General features: G+C 38.6%; 1 protein-coding gene across 2 annotated transcripts in view; it reads left to right on the top strand.

Moving 5' to 3' along the window:
- Positions 1 to 5,160: 5,160 nt before the first annotated feature.
- ERO1A (endoplasmic reticulum oxidoreductase 1 alpha) overlaps positions 5,161 to 24,741 on the top strand; it is a 44,979-nt gene continuing 25,398 nt past the window's right edge. Inside the window, exons 1-4 of one of the 2 annotated variants that reach the window (XM_082617418.1) lie at positions 5,161 to 5,686; positions 14,077 to 14,196; positions 15,016 to 15,099; positions 16,919 to 16,957. In XM_082617418.1, the coding sequence (XP_082473544.1) occupies positions 5,573 to 5,686; positions 14,077 to 14,196; positions 15,016 to 15,099; positions 16,919 to 16,957 (357 nt within the window). In that variant the 5' untranslated portion in view covers positions 5,161 to 5,572. The remainder of the gene's footprint in view (positions 5,687 to 14,076; positions 14,197 to 15,015; positions 15,100 to 16,918; positions 16,958 to 24,741) is intronic. The other variant, XM_082617419.1, reaches the window with a different exon arrangement.

The raw sequence follows: 24,741 nt of genomic DNA, 5'->3' as shown, positions 1-24,741 counted from the left end.
CCCTCCAATTCTTTAACTTGTTTTTTTTTTTGTATTTACCTCCACATTTCTAACTATTATGCTTATGCTGCTATTTCTTGTTAGGTCAATTTTAGGCTTTATCTTTTGAATTCCTAATAAGAAAGATAAAGATTCAGCACCTTTATATTATTCCAGATTCCCACTTTCCCTACCTCCACCCCCCCCATATACAATATATACAAGTTTTGGTTAAATCACTGTCCAGCATTTGTCTTATTGTGGGGCTATGCAAGTCAAGCAATATACTATAGTTACATTTGCTTTATTGTAAAACTGTTTTGAATGTCCTATAATTAAAAGCTGCCTCATTTAAAAAATATGCTTAGCTATTTCTTTAAATCACTTTTTCTTCCCAAATTTACAATACAATTGTAAAATTCCTCTGAATAGTGTTTTTCAGAAAGTCACATCAGGTATCCCTCCAGTCCCAATTTTAACTAGAGACACCCCTACTGGAGGCCTCCATCTTCTTCTAGGGATGCTGCATAACTCCCTTCTAGAACTTTCCTAGCTCCTCTCTTGTGTACTGTCTTCTCTTTCCTGATACCCAGGTCTCCTCTTTTTTGTTTTACTCCTTTGTTTGGTTGGATCATATCCTTTCAGTGACTTTTCCTAGAAAGGATTTAAAGATGTACATTATTCTTTGTATCTGACAATATCTTAATTCTACTCTCATACTTGATTAATAGTTTGGCCGGCTATAGAATTCTCAGAATTTTGAAGGCCTTGCTCCATTGTCCTGTAGCTTCCAGTGCTTCTGTAGTGCCCTTCTGATTCTCAATTCTTTGTCAGGAACCAAGATTTCTTTTCTTCTTTTTGAAATTTTTATCTCTGTTAGGGGCATTTTCCATCCACTGACTGGGCATTTAGTATGCCCAGTGAATCTAGATAGCCATCCCTCCATTTTGGCTATTTTCTTGAATTACTTCTAAGATTATTTCCTATGTTTGCATGTTCTCTCTAAGTGGTACTCTTATTAGACTGTTCTCCTTGAATTAATACCCTATTTTTTTCTATCTCTTCTCATCTATTTCTGCCTTTTTGTCTTTTTATTTCACTATCTAGAAGATTTCATCAGTACTTCTAATGGTGGCAGCTGGAAACACGGTCTCTGGAGGAATCGTTAGCAGTTCACTAACTATAAGGCAGAGAGGTGTTGGAAGTGAAGTTGGAGAAATAGATAGGGACCTTGAATGTCATGCTGAGAATCTTGAATTTAATTATTCAGAAGCATCAGATCAGGAGCATCACAGATTTTAGACAGAAGTGTGATTTACATTTTTGAGAAACCAGGCTAGCAGGGAAGACTGTTTTTTGAGGGGTACAAGCCTAGAAGTTGGGTAATCAGTTAAGGAAATATGGTAATAAATCAGGTGAGCAACAATCAGGGCTGAAACTAGTCCTTGGTCATAAAGATGGAGAGGAGGAAATAAATTGATGACAGAACTGGCAGGACAGAATAGGTTATGGAAGGTGAAAGAGAGGGGGAAACTGAGGATGGTTTCCTGATTTCTAGCTCTCTAGATACGTATGGTAATGTGATCAAACATTTCTGAGAAAACCAGATGGCTGTGTTCAATAGGCAGTTGGATTTTGAAGCTCAAGGGAGAGATCTGAACTGGAAAAATAGATTTGGGAGTCATTAGCATAAAGGAAATATTTAAAATCATGAAATTGGGCAAGTTTCTCCAGGGGAGAGTATAGATGAGGAAAAGCACTGAAGAAAGGATAGAATACTAGGGAACACTCACATCTTAGAGGAAGGCTCAGGGAAAGCCCATGAAGGAGACAGTTAAATAATATCAGAGAACTATAAGGAGGATCTGGAATGTTCAGTGCATAGGAAATTGAATCAAAGAAAGAAGGAATCTGCTTTGTCAAAATGCAGCAGAGATGTTATGATTTCAATGAAAAATGGCAATTAGATTTGGTAATAAGAAGGTCAGGTAAAGAAGAGTAAGAGAGTGGAGTTGGCAACCAGACTGCACATTGGGCTAAGGTATGAACCCAAAGTTAGGAAGTGAAGTCAGTTACTATTTTATAGTTCATTCTTTCAGGAACCTGAGGTAAAGAAGGTGATGACAGAGCTTAGGTGGCAGGTCTCCCCAACTCAGATGATCTCAAGCAGCTCAATAGAAAAGTCTAGCAATACAGCATGTACACTCTTACATTCAGTAAATATTACATAGATCTAATCAAATATCAGAACCAGACCTTTAGGTTTTTACTTAGCCTTTCTTCCTCTTGTGTGTCATAATAATCCTTTTCTTTGATTCCTTTTTTCCCCGTAATCATTTCCTTTTAGTCAGTTCAACATCAGCAAATGTTCATGTACTGAGAAGTTTCCCACAGAAATTCCATTTTGAGAAATTGGACTCAAGCCATTTCCTGCTTTGGTCATTGAAAAAATAATAATAGCTGTTATTTGCAGAGTAAACAGAATTCCATCAAGAAATGCTGAGTACATTAAATCTAAGTCATGTTATTGTTATGATCACTAGTATTAGAATAACAAGACGGTGGCCTTGTTCATCTCTAAAAAATTTACTATTGTTTAGCAAAGTTATAATATATGGGAGGCTGTAGTTTCAGAAATCCAAGATTGAACTATGTACCCTGTGGATGCTCCTTAGTTGTTTGATAACTAATCGGTTATTTTATGGCCTTAACATAGGCAAGATGGTGCGAGAGGAGGCAGAGTTGAAGAAGTGAAATCACACAAAGGACAGACTCAAAAGGGTTCTCAGGGAAATGTCAGTAATATTTATACGATATGTATAAAACTGTATTTTACACATTCTAAAATCACTTACAAATCTGATAGGAAAAAATATAATTTTCAAGACAATAAAGTAAGATGCAGCAATCTCACTTCTGGGTATATACCCGGTTATCTGTACTTCCATGTCCATCCAGCATTATTCGCAATTGCCAAAGCATGGAAACAACCTAAGGGTCTGTCAGCAGATAAATGGATAATGAATATGTCGTATACATATACAATACACTATTATTCAGCGTGAGAAATTTGCTACAACATGGATGGGGCTTGAGGGCACCATGCTAAGTGAAATAAGTCAGACAAGACAAATACTGCATGGTATCACTTATATGTGGAATAATAATAATAAAAAATCAAACTCATAGAAACAGAGAGTAGACAAATGGTTGCCAGTGGCAAGGGGGTTGGGAAAACAGGGAGGTACAGATAAAATAAAAGGGTACAGACTTTCAGCTATAAGATGAATAAGTTCTGAGAATCTAGTGTGTAACATGGTGACCATAGCTGATAACACTGTATTGTATCACTGATATTTTCTGAGAGAGTTGAACTTAAATGTTCTCACCAAGGGAGGGGAAAAGGGTAAATATGTAAGATGATAGATGGGTTAACTTGATGGGGAGAATCCTTTCACAATGTATATGTATGTCAAATCAGTTAGATATACACTTTAAATATCTGACAATTTTGTCAGTTATACTTAATAAGGCTGGGGAAAAAAGACAATAAATTTTTAAAAAAATTGTCTTATATGGTGATTATTTCTGATTTTAAGTTTGCTAGAAATTTGTTCTGGGCAAGAATTTGAATCTTATGGACTAGAGCCTTCATCCTGGGAATACTGATGTTTTTAAATTCTCCCAAATTACGGGCTATTGCATCAGAGTGAAATCCAGAGCTGATGATGTTCAGATTGCTTCTTTCTGCAATTTTAGGCTTTATTCATTTAGTTTCCCCCTTTTCATACCGTGTCTCTCATTTTTGATAGCTTAATCTTCAGATATTAATACTGTGGCCATATGAAATATATTCATTCATTTTACAAACGTGTGCAAAGATTTCTGGGAGTCACAGGCATGTTTGAGACATAATCCCTGCTTAAGGAGTTAAAAGAGATGACAGTTCAGTGGTAGAAACATAAAGTAGAACTGTCATAAAAGATTACATACTAAATTCCATGGGGTGTCCATCCATGTGCAGGGACTGGCTTGTATACATCTTTATATCTCTAATGTCAAGCTCAATCTGGCAGAGTGTAAGTTCCACCCAGTGGAACTGGGTGAAGAGGAAACCAGGAAGACTCATGATGAGGGATTGAGTGAGCTGGGTCTGGCCCTAGAAGGATAAGTAGAACCCGTACACAGTATAGTGAAAGAGTAACTTTCGGGGTAAAGCGAGAGATTGTATTAATATGCACACATTGCATTTTGTAGATATTAAGATCAGAGCTTCCCCAGTCCACTAGGATGTCAGATGATTGGTGACTTTTTAATTACATGTCAATTCACTTGGCAGTGATGGACAGAGCATAGGGTTTGAGTCTCACCCCTACCATACCAAGTGATTTTTAATAATGTGTATAAATTCTATGCCTATTCTTCTCAGCTAGAAAATAGGAGTATAATATCTGTTTGAGGCCTACCATATCCTAGAGTTACGTCAGTAAGTGATGGCTTTTTAAGAAAAAACAAAAGCAGAAACAAACAGGAAAAGATTTACCAAAAAAATAAATAGAAATATTTTAACTTTTAATGTAATGTGTAAGATGTTGGAACGTTTTCCAGTTTCACCTTGAAAATTTATCCTTAAAAAAAAAAAAAAAGCTGATGGACCCGTCCCACAGCTGGGATCAGAGGACCTAGCTCTCTCACTGCTCAGCTCCCATTCCTATAGCTCACATTGCCTCACCTCTCTGGGCCTGTTTCCTCCTATAAAATAAACAGTAATCTCCCCCTCTGTCCACACATTAGCCACTGGCCACATCTGACTATGAAATGTGGCTAGTTTGTAAAAAATACACATCAGATTTCAAAGCTAAAAATAAAAAATGTAAAATATTTTATGAATCATCTACTATTGAGTATATTTTGAAATATTTTGCACATAATGGTTTCAATAAAATCTATAATTAAAACTAACTTCACCTGTTTCTTTTTGCTCTTTTGATGTGACTACTAGAAAATCTAGATTAGATATGCAGCCCTGGTCTAGATGATCACGAATATCCTTCTCAGCCTTAGGACTCAGCCAGGGCCACTGTGGACACGTAATTCACAGTTTGATTTCCTCGCACTGAGATACGGAAGGATTGGCTGGGAGTGAGCAGGCTGGGGCGGGGCCCTGCCGGAAGACACAGACCCCTTCAGCTTTCGCTCCGGCTCGGCTCTCGGAGCCGGAAGGACTCCGACTCCCACGCGGGGCTGGGGGTAGACAGCCCACTCCAGTCTCCGGGCCCCGGGCGTTAAAGGGGCCGGGGCCGGGGGCGGGCGCGCGCGCCGGGAGGGGCCGAGCCGGGAAGCGGGTTGGTGCGTCAGCCTCACGCGTGGGGAAGGCCCCGGACTACCAGCGCGGGGTCCCCGGCACGTCCGCAGGCTGCACCGGGAGGTGGCGGCTTCTGAGAGGCGGGAGAGCCGAGGGCGGGCCTGGGAGGCGGCCGGGAGGTGGGGCACGGCCGGGGGCAGGCCCGCGCGGGCTTCATCTGCGGACTCACGGCCTGCTCCCGATCGCTGGGGATTCCGAGGCGCGGCGCGACGACCGGCCGGAGCGGCTATGGACCACCGCTGGGGCTTCCTGATCGGCTTCCTGGGCGCCGTGGGGCTGCTAGGCTCGGGCCACGGAGGGCAGCTGACCCCGGAGACGGCGGCGCAGAGGTGCTTCTGCCAGGTGAGGGGTGTGCGTGGCGGCGCTGCGGTTCCCGGGACCCCTGCCTCCGCCGTACGCTCTGTCCGTCGCGCCCGGGCAGGTGGGGCGCTGGGGGTGCGTCTCTACATCTCCACCCTTCCGGAAGGAGCCCCCTGTGCTTCTGCCCCCTGGCAGGGGTGAATCCTCTGCAGTTCGCCTGGGTTGGTGTGGACCGGTTCCCTCCCCCCACCCCCCAAACAGCCTGAACAGACGTCGGATCGCCCTCCCGCGCTTCCTGTCAGGCGTGGGACGAGAGGTGTGGGTGCACCGCTGCTTCTACCTAGTTGGTTTGTGCATCTTTTTTGGTCTTCCCTGCCCGGGGAAGGTGCGCGCGCTCACACACACACACACACAGTCACACAGTCACACTCAGTATTTTTATTTTCGCAGAACCTGGGTCTTCCTAACTTCTAATTTGACTTGGAACAGTGCGGGCTGTGCCTGTACTGGATGTCTTCTCCAGCCTTTCTGGCCAGGACAGGCTTTCGCAGGGGGGCTGCCCTCAGATCTCCCTGTCAGGCAGGAGAATGGCTTCGTGTGGCTTTTCTGTGTCTAAGCCTAACTGCCTGGTGTCTTGGGGGCCGCGGTTGCCCTGTGACTACTCGCCCTATGTGTCCTTTGTTTTTCCTGAATGTAGTGAGACTCTTTTACCGTGACATCCATATTGCTGGTCTGAATTGGGAGAGCGGTCCTCAGTGCACAAGTTTAATTACAAGCTTATTATGGTTATTTCCTTCTGTTAGTAAGAGATGTGGATTCCTTGAGAAAAAAATTCAAAAAAAGTTACAGGTTTTTGGTGCCCACAATATCTGATATTTTAATATCATTATTCTTAAAGTCACCTTTTGGTTGGCTTCTGTTGATAAAAATTACATTTTATACAAAATTGAGATATGGGTATCCAAATTGTTCCTTTTAAGTAGATGTTACTATTAACTTATCAGAAATAACATTTTATGTGTGTGGGGGGGTAATACTATTTCACAGAGGAAAGAAGAATTTAAATATTATGAGAAGAGGTGTCATCTCTTTCACTGCTTTAAATTCTTGGATTTTATTTTTTGCTGAGTGATTTGGAAGTTGGGGTGAGTGATAGCTGGGAAGGTGTAAGAGAAGTTGAAAGAAAATTGCTGCTTTATAACTAAGAGATTGAAAAGCTCCTTTACCTTCAGTGATTATAAACAGTACACAATCAAGTACTTAAAAGGAAAGAGGGTAATTTTTCTTCTGCTTACAAATATAACGTATCACAAAGTTTAAACATTTAAAAATAAGTAAATTAGAAATAAGTGGACTTAAAAATAAGGTATTTAGTGCAGAAAGATTCCATTGTAACATTTTCACCTACATTCTAGAGATTTGGATAATGGAATAAAAGTACATGTTGAACTTCTAAATGTTCACTCCCCCATAACCATTTTAGATATCTGATTAAAATTGGGGAGCTTTTAGTTTTTTATATTCATTTACTTTTTCTTCTGATTAGTGTTAGGCTTTTTAACTCTTTCACAATATTTTCAAGGTTAAAATACACAAAAATCTGTTAGACCTCTTTCTTCTTTTTCTTTTAGAACAAGAGTGACTGTTTTTCTTTCCAGAGCCAAATTAAAAAGTAATAAAATGAGTAAAAAACAAATTTAAGGGAAATTTAAAATGGTTTAGTTAAATAAACTTAAAAAACAGAGACCATCAATTCCAATTCAATAAATGAAACAAGTGTACCTTAGTTCTATTATGTTCAGTAATGGAAGGGATGGGGGAAAGGGGAGGAAAGGAGGGGAGGGGACTGTGACGAATAGACATGAAGAGAAAAATGGAGACAAACATATCGACACGCACACCGAAACAGAGGGAGAGACAGATAAAAGAAAAAAATGGAGAAAGAAAAGATAAGGGGAGGAACAAATTATTCATTCAAAAAACATTTATAAACACTATGTACATTGATCTGAGAGTTTGGAATGCAGAAATAACTATGGCATAATCCCTGCTCTGAAGAGCTTACAGTTCAGCACATCATGTTCTTTGGGGCTTGGGAAGAGGTGGGGATCCTAGGTATTTTTTTAAAATTTAAAAATTTAGTAAATATTGCTAGAAACTAAATTTAAAACTAAATTTTCACCTGACATTTGGAAATACAAGTTCAAATCTTGTCTGGTTCTATTTGGAGTTTCCAACTGGCCACAAAGTCCTGTTGACTCTTTTTTTGTTTATAGTCATATCCCTTTCTTCCTACCTGTTGCCTGTGCCTCTTACCACTTCTGCCTTGAGTTACCACACCATCACCCCTCACCACACTGTTGCATGGGTGCCTGACTTGTTCGTAGGGGTTCTGATTTGAGCCAGAGCAGCATGTAGTTAGTTATTCGACCTTAGAAAGTCATTGAAGTAAAATGTACAAAGCTCTACAAATAATCAGACTAAATTCAATAAGCATTTATTGAGGCCTACTATGAACAAGTTTTGAGAGATCAAAAAATAAATTAAAAAATTACAATTTAGTCCCAATTCTTGACACTCCAGAGTACGGAGACTGGTAAATAATTGGTGCTCAGCAAGTGTTAGGGAAATTATAATACAAGATGTGAACACTACAGGAGCTGAAGTATATTCTTAATTAGAGATGGGTTGACAGCTTCCAATGAATATTTAAACTTAGTCAGTTACTGCAGCAGTCCCCAACCTTTTTGGACCCAGGGACTGGTTTCATGGAAGACAGTTTTTCCACAGACTGGGGCCGGGGGTGGGTGGGTGGGAGGATGGTCAGGCGGTAATGCGAGCGATGGGGAGCAGCAGATGAAGCTTCGCTGGCTCGCCCTCCTCTCACCTCCTGCTGTGCGGCCCGGTTCCTAACAGGCCACGGACCGGTAGAGGTCCTCGGCCCCGGGGTTGGGTACCCCTGAGTTATTGCATATGCCTGTTAGTTGACATCACATCCTATTAAAACCATTTTCACTGTGTGTTGTAAGTTCTTTTGAGAACAGTGCTTCAGCTTAGTTGCTCAAAATAAGTGATCAATTGTCTGAAACTTATAAATCTTCCTTATATACATTCCCTCCCCCCCAATCCCTGTATCATTCTGTTAAAAAATGTTAAAAAACATTTTTTTACGCAGAAAATTGGCTTTTTTCCCCCTGTTGGTATACAAGTTTGTGAAGTCTAACACATATACAGTTTTGTGTAAAAACCCCATAAATCAGGACTCACCCTTTCTTTATTTTTTGCTGTACGCGGGCTTGTCACTGCTGTGGCCTCTCCCGTTGTGGAGCACAGGCTCCGGATGCGCAGGCTCAGCAGCCATGGCTCACGGGCCTAGCCGCTCTGCGGCATGTGGGATCTTACCGGACCCGGGGCACGAACTCGTGTCCCCTGCATCGGCAGGCGGACTCTCAACCACTGCGCCACCAGGGAAGCCCACTCTTTCTTTAAATCAAAATAGTATTGTAGTAGGTATGGGCTTGAAGTAAATGAAGATTTTTCAGAGTTTATTCCTTTGTGACAATTATTTCCTCGTTATGCACCATTAGATAGAACGAATGTAACAGAACTTTAGTCCCAATTCATGGAATCCCAGGATGCATTTTAAAGAAATCACCTCAGAAGAGATATTGAAGCCCAGATACGGAGGCAGTATGGACATCTTTTTCATCTTTTTTAAATTAATTAGAAATGAGTTTGTAAACTTCTATACTCAGAATGTTTTATCTCTCTTAATATAGCTAATGCTGGTAACCCTCAGAGCCACTTGCTTGAATGCAGTAAATCTCCATCAGGTTAATGAAAGGGGAGTAGTTCAGATAATCCATAATAGCTACTTCAAAGGTGGATTATTTTTCCTTTGGAGTGCATTGTAGATACACTCTGCATTCATGTATTTTAGCAGACTTACTTGTCTGGGTGTCTTGTTTAGGTCAATTTAAAAAAAAAGAGTTTTTATTAGTCAGAGTGGCTGGGCCATGGAAGAGACACTTGAGAATATGCTAAGTGGTGGGTGGAAATAAGTCCAGGATTAATACTTAGTCAGAGGGATCTTTGAAACAGGTTATACTGGAGAGGTGTCCATTGACTGTGAATGCTTCCAACATTCCAGGCTTTTCTGAACAAAGCATGTGGACCAAAGTGTATTTAACGTTGGTTGCCATACTTTGGGTCATTTAGCAACAATTTAAAGTTCTAGCAAGACCAAGACTTTAAAGAAGAAATAGCTCATAGCATTCCATGTTCTTAGAATGGTGCCTACTAGCCAGGATAGAATCTTTTGGTGTTTCTATTCTTTCTTTAACAGTTGTCCCAGTCTGCTCTGTCAGTGAATGAATGTTTTTCATGTTCTTTTTTTTTTTTAATGGTCATAAAACTCAATAAAATTTAGCACAACTGCAGTTCTATGCCAAATAAAGCACATTTTGAGCACCTTTGAAAGGTATTTCATACAAGTATGAGGAATATATTCTTACAGTGCTTTGGGAAAAAAAATCTATGGTAGGACTGGTAGTTGTTGGGACACAGGAAGACTATTTAGAAAGTGTTTTTTGTTTTGTCTTTCATTGCAAAGTAAAGGATACCTCTATCCAAAAACTAGAGAACAAGCAGGCCAGTGTATTTTCTTTTCCTTTGTCTTTTTTGTATTTTGGTATTTGGTCCAAACCAATCACAGTCAATGGTGAAATAATGGAGCTAACATTTGGTTATCTAGTTGTGTGTTGCACTGGAGCTTCAGATGTAAAGTTTTTGGAGAATTTTAACTGCAAACCTGGCCTTGGCTTTGGGGAATAGCAAGATCCCTGTCACTGGAAGCATTTAAGCAGTGGTAGGGTAATAGTAATGATCAACATTTACTGGGCATTTACTCTGGGTCGTTTTATCTTGATATCAACTCTTCGAGATGGGAAGTACTGTTACTTCTATTTTTGTACTCAGATAGGAAATTGAGGCCTAGAGAAGTTAAAAAGTAGGGGCAATGTCAACAACTAATAAGTAGCAGAGATGGGATTCAACCCTAGAAGGCCTGACTCCAGAGCCTGCCTGCTATCCACTGTTATACACTACCTCCCCTTGAGGGTGTGTGAGGGAGGGGATTGCTGGGTTGCTCTGAAGATAGCAAGAGAAGGCCTTCAAAGGCTTTCCAGCTCTTAAGAGACCACGACTTTAAACTAGGTGATATTGTGTGTTAGGCCTACCTTGGTCCTTATATCTACCACCCTCAACAAGAGCCTTTCCATTGCTTCCTATTAGTTTGGCCCTCCACAAAACCAAAGCTGATTATCACCTGCAGCCTAGAGCAGCGAGCTTCAAATTTTAGCATTCATCAAGCACTTTGTGTGTGTGTTGCAGAGACGGGGAGGGGGGGTGCATTTTTAAAAGATTTGGATTCCTATGGTAGGGCCAGAGTTCTATTTCACTTTGGGAGATAGTGTAGTGGTTACTTATGCAGCCATAGCATACTTTGAAGTACAGCACCAAGCCATTCTTCTTATAAATCAGCACCTGTCTTTTGGTCTTAGTTTAGGTAGTAGGACTTTGCTTTGTTTCCAAGGTTCTGCCCTGGGTCCATCAACTGGAGTTCTGCCTTAGACTTTTCCTGAGACTCTATTCTGGTAACATGCCTGGTTCTCTAATTTCTAGAACTGGGCCTGGTATCATACCTGCCAGACTTCCTTCCAGGGATCAGCTTCTGCTGCCTGTTGGCAAGCTTATCTGAACAGTCACGTGGCTTGGATTTCCAAATATCTTCCTGCCTCTCCTTTGCTGGACTCTTTCCATCCAGTGAAACTCCTTTCACCCCCTGCTGTACCTCCTTAGCTGCCCTGTGGCCTGTCATTGTGGTTGGTAATACCTCCTACTCAATTTCTAAGGTAAGGGGCAGAAGTTTTTTAAATCTACCATTGTCCTGCCTTCTCCTCCTCTGTGGCCTCTAGGTTATAAGCCACCTCTGCTCTGGAGGCATCTTGCATTTCTTTCTGATTTGGGGCTTCTTATCATTCCCTTTGTAATTAGGATATAGATCAGTAGAATATTGGACACAAAGGGTTGTTTGCCTTTACTGCTTGCTTTCCTTGCTCTGTGAGTGCATTCCTGCCCCTTGAGTTGGCATGGTCTGGCACTGAGCACCACCATAGGTGACATGGAAGTACATAGTTATAATTAGGCAGTGCAGTGCTGGGCTCTAGTGAATGAGAGTGACAATGGACAGCATTCATTAATTCATTCACCAACCCATTCCACAAATAATTATTGAGCATCTACTGTGTGCTTTCTAGAAGTACAGTGCTCAGGACTGGGAATACAAAAATGAACAAACATGAGTTTGCTCTCAAGGGTCTTAACTCTAGTGGGTGGGAGTGAAATAGATACATTGAGTACAGTGAGGTAATTCTTGTGTAGGAGTATGTGGAGTGTCATGGGAACACATAGGAGAGACAGTTAACTGAGCAGGGGGTGAATGGTACCTGAGGGGCAGCTTTCCAAAAGAGGGGAGGATAGATTTTTACCTTAAAAATGAATTCCTCGGGGCAGGGGGGAAGAGAAATGGATTGCCTCAAACCCTTCCTCTTAAGATTTTTGTGCTTTTTTCTTTTGTGATTTAATATCTCTATCTGGCATGTGTCTCTTTGGCCTTTGCGGCCTTTGTGCCTGTTGTTCTTTGTATAATAATTTGTATCCAAGAGGAGAAACAGTAGCTTATTTTATGGTCTTAGAAGTTTTGCTTTGAAGGCTCAAAAGAAAGAGGTGTGAGAAATCAAATCATCTGGGTTAGAAGCACTTTTGTTTTGTTGGTACCCAAAATTAGGGCTCTAAGATTCTTGTGTACTCAGATAATTTTTACAGGAAACAAGGACACATTTGCATATGAAATGAAAATAGTTATTACAGTGACAAAATATGTAGATCAGATCTTTAGAAACTGAATTCTTTAGTCCAAAACAAATAAGACTAGGCAAATTGGCTAAAGAAACAAACAAACAAAAAACTTACCTCTTGAATATTGCCGTCATCATCCCAAGTATTCTTATCTCTTAGGTGAAAAATTTCCATTACTGTTTGTGATGTTCTAAAATTAAAAGATAGTGTAGGATTTTACATATTCCAAAAGGAAAACACCTAAATTCAGTATTTCAATGAAGTATTCTTAATTTGTTTCCTTACCAACAGATTTTTAAATTATTTTTTATTGTCAATAACTCTCCCTAAAATATAATCCAAAGTGGTTTATAATGTAAATATTCAGACCAAAGTATAAGGATCTCTTTTCTGCAGCATGCTGTCTATTAAAAAAATAAAAATTTTAGTTAAAAAAATCATAATATATTTTTTACTTGCTTAAAAGCAATGCTTAATTAATTCTGTTAGGTGCTTGCCTAGTCCCAAATAAACATCTCAGAATTTTAGCTTCACAACTGTTAACAATGCCTGATTATAATATGATTTCCCATTGCCTCTAATTATAACATGATTTAATAGTTTGATTTAGTAAATACAGTTAAGACATTGGTTTTAAGCATTTGAAGATCAGGATTGGCTTTGTGGTTAATTTGCTATCTCAGTGTTGCTAAGGATAAGTAATTTCTAAGTACCATTTCAAATCTATAAAAATTGTCATGGCCAATATTTGAGGGTTGTTAGATCCTTATAATGAATTATTGTTTCTCTTATAAATTCAATATCACTTCTTTTTATACATTCACCAAGCTTGTCTGTGACCTACACATCCTGTGGGAAACTAAAATAAAGGAAAGACAGAGACAACTGAATTATAAGAATATAGAGTCTCAGAAAAACCAAGGATGGGAATGCCACTGGGCTTCAGGAAAGATGGTGGAAGTGGGAGCAGGCAAACCCTAGGGAATCCAGCTAGCATATGTTCTCCATCTCCTATCTCTGCTTCTCTGTGTCTTTAAAAATCTTTCCTCTCTCTGCCAGCTGGCTCACGTGCTCCTCAGTTCATGTGATGGAATATGGTCTGAGTTTACTTGTTCACTGGTATAGTGACAGAGGGAGACATTGCTCCTTCTTAGCCTCAATTCCTGATTCCTGGAGAGGGGACCATGACTTGTTTTGGCTTAGATGCCCACCCCCAGTCAGTCTTGGGGAGCAGTGTTATAGAGTGGCTGCAGGGGACCAACTCTTTGGGGGTATGTGTGTCATTATGAGCTCAGTACACCCACCTTACAAAAGGTATCCACTGCGTTCCTATAGGTATATAGTAAGAGCAATAGCATCACTAGATTATGGTCATGTCCCATCTCAGAAAATTATGGGGAGGAGGGAAGCTAGGGGTTGGTTGAGTGAAGGGCTCTTTTATCATAACCGTGTAAGGAAAAAACCCTGTTGTGTCTATGGCATTTTGATATAACATTCCATTTTCTTTGTAACAGGTTAGTGGTTACTTGGATGATTGTACCTGTGATGTTGAAACTATTGATAAATTTAATAACTACAGGCTTTTCCCAAGACTTCAAAAACTCCTGGAAAGCAACTACTTTAGATATTACAAGGTATTTAAAACAATTTTTTTTTGGTATAGGAACACTTAACGTTTAAATGGGTAATTACTTTTTCTTAGGAATCACTAAGCTTCAAAATTGTGCTTATTATTTAAAATTGAGCAAGGCTATATTAGGAAAATGCAGTTCACAAGAATGAACCATATGGTTCTAAAATGACCCATTGGATACTTTTAATTTCAGTAATTGAGTTTTGAACACTAGAGTTAGAACCTAGTTGGTTAAATTGAAGTCAGAACAGAAACTATTATATCATTATCAAAGTCATGAGTTGTTCATAACATTCTAAAACATCAGATTTACTCCAATTAATTTAAAAAGAGAAATATTTTTGAGAAGAAGCATGACTTTGTTCTGACCTGTATTGTTTTAACAAGTTACTTGTGACATTTTATCTTGAGATATCTATTGAAAGAGTTTAGAAAACCTCATCATTGGAGTATGTAGTTACAATCTGAGTTCACAATTGTCTGTTAGCTGTTACTTTCATTAAAAGACTGTGAGTTGAAAAAGAAAAAAAAAAGAAGACTGTGAGTTGAGCAGTGATAACATGAGCTACTTTGGCTCCCGGTTGCCATCTGTTCAGAGTCTGTTTAGTAGCAGAGTTTGTCTTTTTAACCAAGTCTACCAATTTATTCTTACCAGCCACACACTTATACCACCACTGAAACTTGACAGCTGGTTAGTGGAAGAAATAGAATAATTGTAGCCGTTAACATGACCAGGTTATAGTATCATAATTCCACATCTGTCTGTTATAATCTCAAAATTCTTACTTTTATAACTTTTTTCTAATATTTTATTTTACAGGTAAACCTGAAAAGGCTGTGTCCTTTCTGGAATGACATCAGCCAGTGTGGAAGAAGGGATTGTGCTGTCAAGCTTTGTCAATCGGTAAGAACGGTGTATACGTTTAAGAACTGTCACATGTGTTTTTGAATAATTGCGACTTTTGAAAGGGGCCAATATAACTGAAATAATATTTCAATCCTTAGGTTAAATATAATGTTGTTTAAAATTAACATATTAAAAACCTAAACTTACAAATATAAAACCTATTTTGAATTGTTCTGTCTTCATAATAATAGAATTTAAATTTTGTGGTTAATATAGTCCTTTGATTTATTACTGAGATTAATAGTTCTTTTGGCTTGATATTTGTTTTTCTTCTTATGTCTTACCCAAAGTTATGTTTGTAGTATTAAAAAAAATGAAATTAATTGAGGTACAAATACAATCTCTCCCTTTTTCTGTGGATGTATTAATTTTCTTCCTTGGGGAGGGTCTGGACAAATTACTTAGGGTCTGCACAAATTACTTAGGAATTCTCAGATTGTCTGCCCATAGAGGCTGGACTCTCTGTCAGTCAAAAGGCCAGTTATTTATTCCCTTTACAGTGAATCAGAACAATGTTCTTTCACTTCCATTATTAATTGGCCAATGTGAAAAAGAAAAACAATATCCAGTGTTAGTCTGGGAATAAGAAATGAGCACTCCGGTGGCTAAGTCTTTTTGGAGATCAATTCAGCAAATGTATCCAAACAATAAAAAAAGTACATATCCTTTCACCTAGCAATTCTGCTAAGAATTTCACTTACTAAAATAATTAGATAGATGTCCAAAGATGGCCATAAAGCAATACTGAATATTGTAAAGATGTCAGTTCTGCTGAAATCAGTCTATAAATTTGGCATAGTTTATTGTATGAAAAAATTAGAAACCGTCTAAATATCTGGTCATAGGAAAAGACTATACATTGACCTAGTTCAGAGTGTAGAAGAGTACACAATAAAGTGATTGTCTCTGTGTGGGTCCTTCCCTTTGGGCAGGTGTAATCTATTTCAGGAATGTACTGAATATACTTAGCATTAGAATAGGACCCTGCAATTTACAGAGCTGTCCCACATACATCATTATCTCTACTAACAGCATCACTTGAGGATAGGCAGATAGGTCCTGTGTTAAGTGGCCAACACACAATTAAAAACTAGTACCATTTTCCTCTGAAAGCAGAAAGCGCCTTAAAAAATAGTTGATTCCAAGACTGGAACAAGAAATATATAAGATGAACCTGGAGTATCTTGTCATAACAGAAAACAAAAAGTGCTGTTAAAGATTACTGGGGTAATATAAATAAGACACAGGTGCAGATAAAGACAGGTCAGATAAAAAAGACACAGGTCAGCACTTAGTGGGTCTGCTAGTGGCCAAATATGGGACAATTTGAGCATTAAAAGGAATAATGGTGGGCTTCCCTGGTGGCGCAGTGGTTGAGAGTCCGCCTGCCGATGCAGGGGACACGGGTTCGTGCCCCGATCCGGGAATATCCCACATGCCGCGGAGCGGCTAGGCCCATGAGCCATGGCCGCTGAGCCTGCGCGTCCAGAGCCTGTGCTCCGCAACGGGAGAGGCCACAACAGTGAAAGGCCTGCGTACCACAAAAAAAAAAAAAAAAGGAATAATTACTAAGGTGCTATTTTTACATTTCCGTGCTATAATATAATATGTGTATAATCCATAGCATAACTTGTTGGATTTTTTGTTTACTTTGAAGAAATAACATAAAGACTGCCTAACTATTCTCAGTTAAAAAATAACCTGTTAACTTCAGTAATTTGTTCTGTGAATTTTTCTTATAAATCATAGAGCTTTAAAATATTTTTTCAGAAGATAGAATAAATGTCATCTAAAAGCATTTAAAATTTTTTTTCAGGATGAAGTTCCTGATGGAATTAAATCTGCAAGCTACAAGGTATGTACATATACTGATTAATGTGTCTAGTATTGAGCAAAAACTAAAAAAATTCACTTCCCCTGCCAGCTACTACCCCACTTCTCTGCTCCCCTTTGCAGTGAAACCCCTTGAAAGTTATTTGTACTCAGTGGCTGTAATTCATTTGTTTCTTTTCTTTAACCCTTTATTAAAGAAAGCTTGAAAGGTAAAAGTAGAGGGGAAGAAACAAAATAAAACATGTGTACCCATCACACAGCTTTAGCAATTACCAATACATGGTCAATCTTGTTTCATCTGTACCTCCCATTCCATTCTCCCAGTTATTTCAAAGCCAGTCTGAGATAACTCATTTTGTTTACAAATACTTCATATACATCTCTAAGACAAAAAACACTAAAAAAGCCCCACATAACCAAAGTCAGGTTCCAATTTCTCTATGGGTTCTCAATTTCTCTTCCGTATGTGCCTTAATAGTTGAGTTGAAACAGGATTCAAACATATTCCACCCATTGCACTTGGTTGATGTCTCTATGTCTCTCTCTCTCTCTCTCTTTTTAAATAAATTTAAAAATTTATAATAGTTTTAGGTTTACAGAAAAATTGTAGAGATAGTACAGTTTTTCCGTATACTCCATACCCAGCTTCCTCTATAATTAACATCTTACATTAGTATGGTGCATTTGTTACAATTAATGAAACAATTTTTATATGTTATCACTAATTAAAGTCCATAGTTCATTCAGATTTTCTTAGTTTTCCACCTAATGTCCTTTTTCTGTTCCAGGATCCCATCCTGGAAACCACATTATACTTATTTGTCATGTCTCCTTAGGCTCCTCTTGGCTGTGACGATTTCTCAGACTTCCCTTGTTTTCGATAAGGTGTTTCAGAGGAGTACTGGTCAGGTATTTTGTGGAGTGTCCCTCAATTGGGATTTGTCGGATATTTTTCCCATGATTAGACTGGGGTTATGTATTTTTGGAAAGAAGACCACAGAGGTTAAAAAAAAAAAGTGCCATTTCATCACATCCTATATCAAGGGTACATACTATCAACATGACTTATCACTGTTAATGTTAACCTTGATCACCTGGCTGAGGTATTTTTTGTCAGCTTTCTCCACTGCAGATTTATTCTTTTTTTGCCCTTTCCATACTGTATTCTTTGGAAGGAAGTTACTAGGCCCCGCCCACATTTTAGGAGTGCTTCATCTCCTTGAGGATATAAATTGTTTGGAATTCTTCAATGTGAGAGATTTGTTATCTTTTCCCTCCATTTCCTTATTTGTTCAGTCATTTCTTTGTCTTGTGGGTATTTATTTTCTATCGTGGATTATAACCTAGTACTCCTTTATTTTGTTGTTCATATCGTTTCAGTTTTCACATTTGGGAGCTGTTTCAGTTGGCTTCTGTGTCCCTTTGACATACCCCCATCACTGTTTTTTTCCCTTTTGTTAGCACTTCTTTATTTTCTGGTTCTACTTGAACATTTCCTGCTCTTAAGTCTCTTTTAATCTAGATTCATTCCCCACCCCACCGCCCTTTTATCTTTCTTTGCCACTTATGTGTTGAAGGAAATGAATCAATATCCTATAGAATTTCCCACATTATGTATTTAGTGATTGTATCCCTGTCATGTCATTTAACATATCACTCTCTTCATTTTCCATGAACTGGTAGTTAAGTACTATAGCTTATCAGAGTCAAATTCCCCTTTAAAATTTCTTATTTTCTGCTTTATCGAGGTACAGTTGACTAATAAAATTGTAAGATGTTTATAGTGTACATTGTGATGATTTGATACATGCATACATTTTGAAAGGATTCCTCTCATTTAGTTAATTAACTCATCCATCATCTCACATATTTATCTTTTTTTTTTTTTTTTGGTGAGATCATTTAAGTTCTACTCTCAGCAAATATAAATGATACAATACAACAACAATGATACATCAACTGTGGTCACCATGTTACACATTAGATCCTCAGACCTTATTCATCTTATAGCTGAAAGTCTGTACCCTTTTACCAACCTCTCCCTGCTTTCCCCACCTCCTTGCCCCTGGCAACCACTTTTCTACTCTCTGTTTCTATGAGTTTGACCTTTTTTTTTGTTTCTACATATGAGTGATACCATGCAGTACTTGTCTTTCTCTGTCTGGCTTATTTCACTTAGCACAGTGCCCTCAAGGCCCATCCATGTTGTAGCAAATGGCAGGATTTCCTTCCTTCTCATGGCCGAATAATATTTCATCATATATATATCTCACATCTTCTTTTTACATTCAACCATTGACAGACAGATTGTTTACTTATCTTGACTATTGTGAATAATGCTGCAATGAACATGGGAGTGCAGATATCTCTTTGATAGCCTGTTTTCATTCCCTTGGGATATATACCCAGAAATAGGATTGCTCGGGCATCTGGTAGTTCCATTTTTAATTTTTTGAGAAATCTCTATACTGTTTTTCATAGTGGTTGCACCAATTTACATTCCCACCAACAATGCACAATAGTTCCCTTTTCTCTTCATCCCTGCCAATGCTGGTTATCTCGTCTTTTTGGTGATGGCCATTTTAACAGGTGTGAGGTGATGTCTCATGGTTTTGATTTGCATTTCCCTAATGATTAGTGATGCTGAGCACCTTTTCAGGTACCTCATTTGTATGTGTTCTTTGTAAAAATGTCTTTTCAGTTCCTCTGCCCAGTTTTTAATTTAATTGTTTGATTTTTTGCCATTAAGTTGTGTGAGCTCTTTAATATATTTTGGATATTAACCTCTTACCAGATAACTGATCTGCATATTTTTCTCCCATTCTGTAGGCTGCCCTTTCATTTTGTTATTGGTATCCTTTGCCGAGCGGAAGGTTTTTAGTTTGACATAGTCCCAATTTGTTTATTTTTGCTTTTGTTGCCTTTGCTTTTGGTGTCAAATCCAAAATACCTTTGCTAAGTCCGGTACCAAGGAGCTTACCCTCTATGTTTTCTTATGGGTTCAGGTCTTAAGTTTAAGCCTTTAATCCATTTTGGTTGATTTTTGCACATGGGGTAAAAAAGGGGTTAGTTTCATTCTTTTGCACGTGGTGCCCTATAGTTAGATATTAAGGCTTATCAGATTCAGATTAATTTTTTGATATATATTCATTAGAGTTCCTGTGTACTTACAGTTGCATCACATAATGTCTGGTTTCCTCTTTTTTTTCATGATGTTAAGATTGATCTTTTGGGTCATTATACGTCCATTATAATGTTCCCTACTAGCTTTTTACCTGAAGGTTTTAGCAGCCTTGATGATTATTACTTAGTTACGTTATTTCATTAGGGGTTTGAAAATATTGATATTCTAATTTTATCATTTTTCCTACACTAACTATCCATTATTATTGTATAAAGACCTTTTCTTGTCAACTCTTTGGATGCCTTGAAATACAGTTTATATAGAACACATAGAATAAATGCTTCATTCTTTTCCTTTGTTTACCAGTTTTCAGAATAATTATGAGTTGATGCCCCAGCACACTCCAAAGTTGCCCAATAAGGTTTTTATTTTTAAGTATTAATATGAACTTAAGTTTTGACATATTTAATGTATTGAAATCTTCTCTAGTCATTTAGTCATTATTTGTTTCAATGCTTGAGTTCCATCTTTGGCCATAAGAAGCTCCTTCAAGTTAGGAATTGTTGCCTTTTGAGATGATCCTAGTAGTCTTAGTAGATTTTTTGCCTTCCATTATGAAAAGATGTCCTAGGCTTAGTTTGTACCTTTCGTGCTTCAGTCTTGGAATTAACCACTTTTCTAAGGAACGCTTAGCTCTTTTAGTAAGAAATGGTGTTTAGTGAACATAACCTAAGCCACTGAGGTGCTAATTCTTACTGGGTTGTCATTGTTTCAAGGCCTTTTTGGTGAACAAATTCAATTTTTGATTACAGTGTTTTTAAATACACCCAGAATCTTACAATCTTTATTGTTTGCTACTGCTGTATTTCAAGTCATTATCACTTTTTGTCTGGATTATGGCAGTAGCCTCTTAAATGGTCTGCCTACTTCTAACCATGCTCTCTATATTAGTCTGTTCTGAAGACAGCAGCCAGAGTGATTTTTTTTCAATAAATTTATTTATTTATTTATTTATTTATTTTTGGCTGTGTTCGTTCTTCGTTGCCGCCCTTGGGCTCTCTCTAATTGCAGCGAGTGGGGGCTACTCTTGATTGTGGTGCACGGGCTTCTCATTGCGGTGGCTTCTCTTGTTGAGCAGCACGGGCTCTAGGGTGCGTGGGCTTCAGTAGTTGTGGCTCGTGGGCTCTAGAGTGCAGGCTCAGTAGTTGTGGCGCATGGGCTTAGTTGCTCCGCAGCATGTGGGATCTTCCCAGACCAGGGCTCCAACCCTTGTCCCCTGCATTGGCAGGCCGATTCTTAACCACTGCGCCACCAGGGAAGCCCCAGAGTGATTTTTTTTTTTTAATCAAAGAAATCAGATTGTATCTCTCTGTTTAAAGCGTCCCATCTCCCTTGGAGTAAAATCCAAAGCCCTTATTTAGTAACAAGAGCAAATAAAGTGACCATATGCCAAGGTTTGCCTGGGACAGAACCAGTTTATGCTTGTTGTTCTGGCATCCTGTCTGATTTATTATTTGTCTCGAGTTTTAAATTTTTTAAATAAAATATTAACAATTGCATCAAAATAAGTTAGGATAGATTTGGTTGACCAAATGCTTTGTATTTCTAGCTTCCTCTGTTGTCTTCTCTCTTATATAATATTTCAGATGTATGTACACTAAAGACTTCTTACTTCAACACAAAGATAACCAATAATAACTTGTCCTTCTTCTCCTGACCTTTTCTAGATGTAAGGAAACTAAACCTTTCTTTCAAAGACAACATCCTAGGTGACTACTGATAAAATAATTTCAGTCAGTCACAAATGGCTGGGGACAGCTAACTCCTTACAGTCTTTTTTTTTTTTTTAACATCTTTATTGGAGAATAACTGCTTTACAATGGTGTGTTAGTTTCTGCTTTATAACAAAGTGAATCAGCTATACATATACATATATCCCCATATCCCCTCCCTCTTGCGTCTCCCTCCCACCCTCCCTATCCCACCCCCCTAGGTGGTCACAAAGCACTGAGCTGATCTCCCTGTGCTATGCAGCTGCTTCCCACCAGCTATCTGTTTTACATTTGGTAGTGTATATCTGTCCATGCCACTCTCTCACTTTGCCCCAGCTTACCCTTCCCCCTCCCTGTGTCCTTACAGTCTTGGCAAGCGGGGGGAGAAGCATTGACCACTACTATGCTGCTGGTCTTTTGGAGTTAGCAGCCATTTGTACTGTGGTATGTATCACACCTGTGATATATCTTAAGCTGCCAAGCTGCCATTTGACTGGTCAGTGAAAAACCTGGGAAATTAGAGGTTAGGCTTATGAGAAATATGTATGGGAAACAGAGGATGAGCAATCCTGCATACAGAGAGTAGTCCTTTATAGTGGCTGTATCCTTTACTGTATAGTGCAAATCAACCACTTATTACTATTTAGTACTTTTAAAATTTTACAATGAATCCTTTTGCCTGAAATAACTGAAAGAGGAAAAAGGAAGTACTTGTTTAATGAAAAATGAAGTACTGAATTTCCATTTCTTAGAACAGTTGATGATGACATATAACTTGCACAAAGGTCATCGTTTACTCTCCATAAGGGCCATGGAAGTATCACTGATCATATGAAAATCCAAACACACAGATATGCCGATACAGCCTTAGCATCTATTTTTTAAGTTAGTGTTTGTTTTAAGAAAACTGTGTTTAAGACAACAATTTGAGGGCTTCCCTGGTGGCTCAGTGGTTGAGAGTCCGCCTGCTGATGCAGGGGACACGGGTTCGTGCCCCGGTCCGGGAAGATCCCACGTGTCGCAGAGCGGCTGGGCCCGTGAGCCATGGCCGCTAAGCCTGCGTGTCCAGAGCCTGTGCTCCGCAACGGGAGAGGCCACAACGGTGAGAGGCCCGCGTACCACAAAAAAAAGAACAATTTGACACATGTAGCTGGAGCCAGTGCATTTACATATCATTCTGGGATATGTGATTTTTCATTTAGACTAAATAACTGTTCTAAATTAAATTTTTCTGATATTTTATTATGAAAATTTTCATGCATACAGCAAAGTTGAAGGAATTTTCCTGAGAATACTCTTATACTAATCACCTAGATTCTTCCATTAACGTTTTCATAAACTCACTTTACCACATATCTGTCCATCTGTCGATCCTTCTAGCCATCCATTAAACCATTTTATTTTTTTGATTCATTTCAAATAAATTGTGAGCATCAGTACACATTGCCCTCACTATATGTCATTAACTAGATATATACATAACTGGAAGTATATCATTAAGTAGAGTCCAATATTTGCTTACGCGTATGTTTCATAAAATTAATATACAATGAAGTGCACAAATCTTAAGTGTGCATTTGTTAAATGCATACACCTGTGTAACTTAGGCTTCTGTTTCAATATAGAACGTTACTGTTACCCTAGAAAGTTGCTTCATACTCTGTCCCAGTCAATCCATACTCCTTCCCTAGAGGCAACCACTGTTCTGCACTTTTTCCACCTTAGATCTAAACTAATTTTGCTCATTTTTATTTATTTATTTATTTATTTATTTATTTATTTTTTTGCTGTACGCGGGCCTCTCACTGTTGTGGCCTCTCCCGTTGCGGAGCACAGGCTCCGGACGCACAGGCTCAGCGGCCATGGCTCACTGGCCCAGCCGCTCCGCGGCATATGGGATCCTCCCAGACCGGGGCACGAACCCGTATCCCCTGCATCGGCAGGCGGACTCTCAACCACTGCGCCACCAGGGAGGCCCAATTTTGCTCATTTTTAATTCCGCATTTTCTTATTCATACACAGAGTGAAGTCATAGCTATTAATGTGTTGGCTCCAGTGCAGAACTTTGCAGTAATTAGATGATGCCATTATCAGCTATTTCCAATAGAAAATCATTTAATTCCAAGAATTGTTTGATTTTTTCATTCAGTTGATGGACTCGAAGTAAAACTTTTGGAAGTGCATTCTGTTGAAGGAAAACACTTGTCACTGAATGTTAGTATAAATGCATTTAAAGTCCAAAATTGAAGACAAAGGGTTTGTTTTGTGGTGATAATACACCTATAGATTTTGATAAAAACAATGTCCTGGTAAAAACAATGTCCTTACTAAATCAAGAAATCTGTGGAGCAGAAATGAATTTTTAATTGGTTGAGGTACATACATAATTCATAACTGCATCCAAACATGCTGTGATATCTTACCACTTAAAGATAGAAGTGGTAATTGCCAAAATATGTAGGTTTTTGTTTTTATATATACACTAAGTAATGACTATAAAGTTTTGAAATGAAGATGATGCTGAAGAAAATATTACTTTAGCATGGCAGTAGGACTTTGCTGTCCATCATCAATCCAATTTTATAAATGTTTGAGCCTTTGAAGAACTATTTTGTAAAACAACCCAAGAGTCCTTCATTGGTGTTGATTGATTTTTAATAAATGAGCCCTCTAAATGCATTTTCAAAATCAGTAGATATTTTCCTTTTCAAAATCAGTAGAAAATCATTTTCAAAATCAGTAGAAAATCATTATTCAAAGTATGAATTAGTGGAATGCTTAAAGAAAAGAACAAAACAAATTTCAGCTTTTGAATGTTTAGCAAGTTGCACTTATTATAAGAAAGATTGTAAACAAAGACCTTAAATATTTATTCCTATGAAAACGAGGGAGGAATTGTACACATTAAGT

This window comes from Mesoplodon mirus (assembly GCF_964341445.2).
Source record: "Mesoplodon mirus genome assembly, chromosome: 4".
Lineage (NCBI taxonomy): Eukaryota > Metazoa > Chordata > Mammalia > Artiodactyla > Ziphiidae > Mesoplodon > Mesoplodon mirus.
Note: the sequence above shows the minus strand (reverse complement) of the source record. Positions and strands in the feature narration are given on the sequence as shown.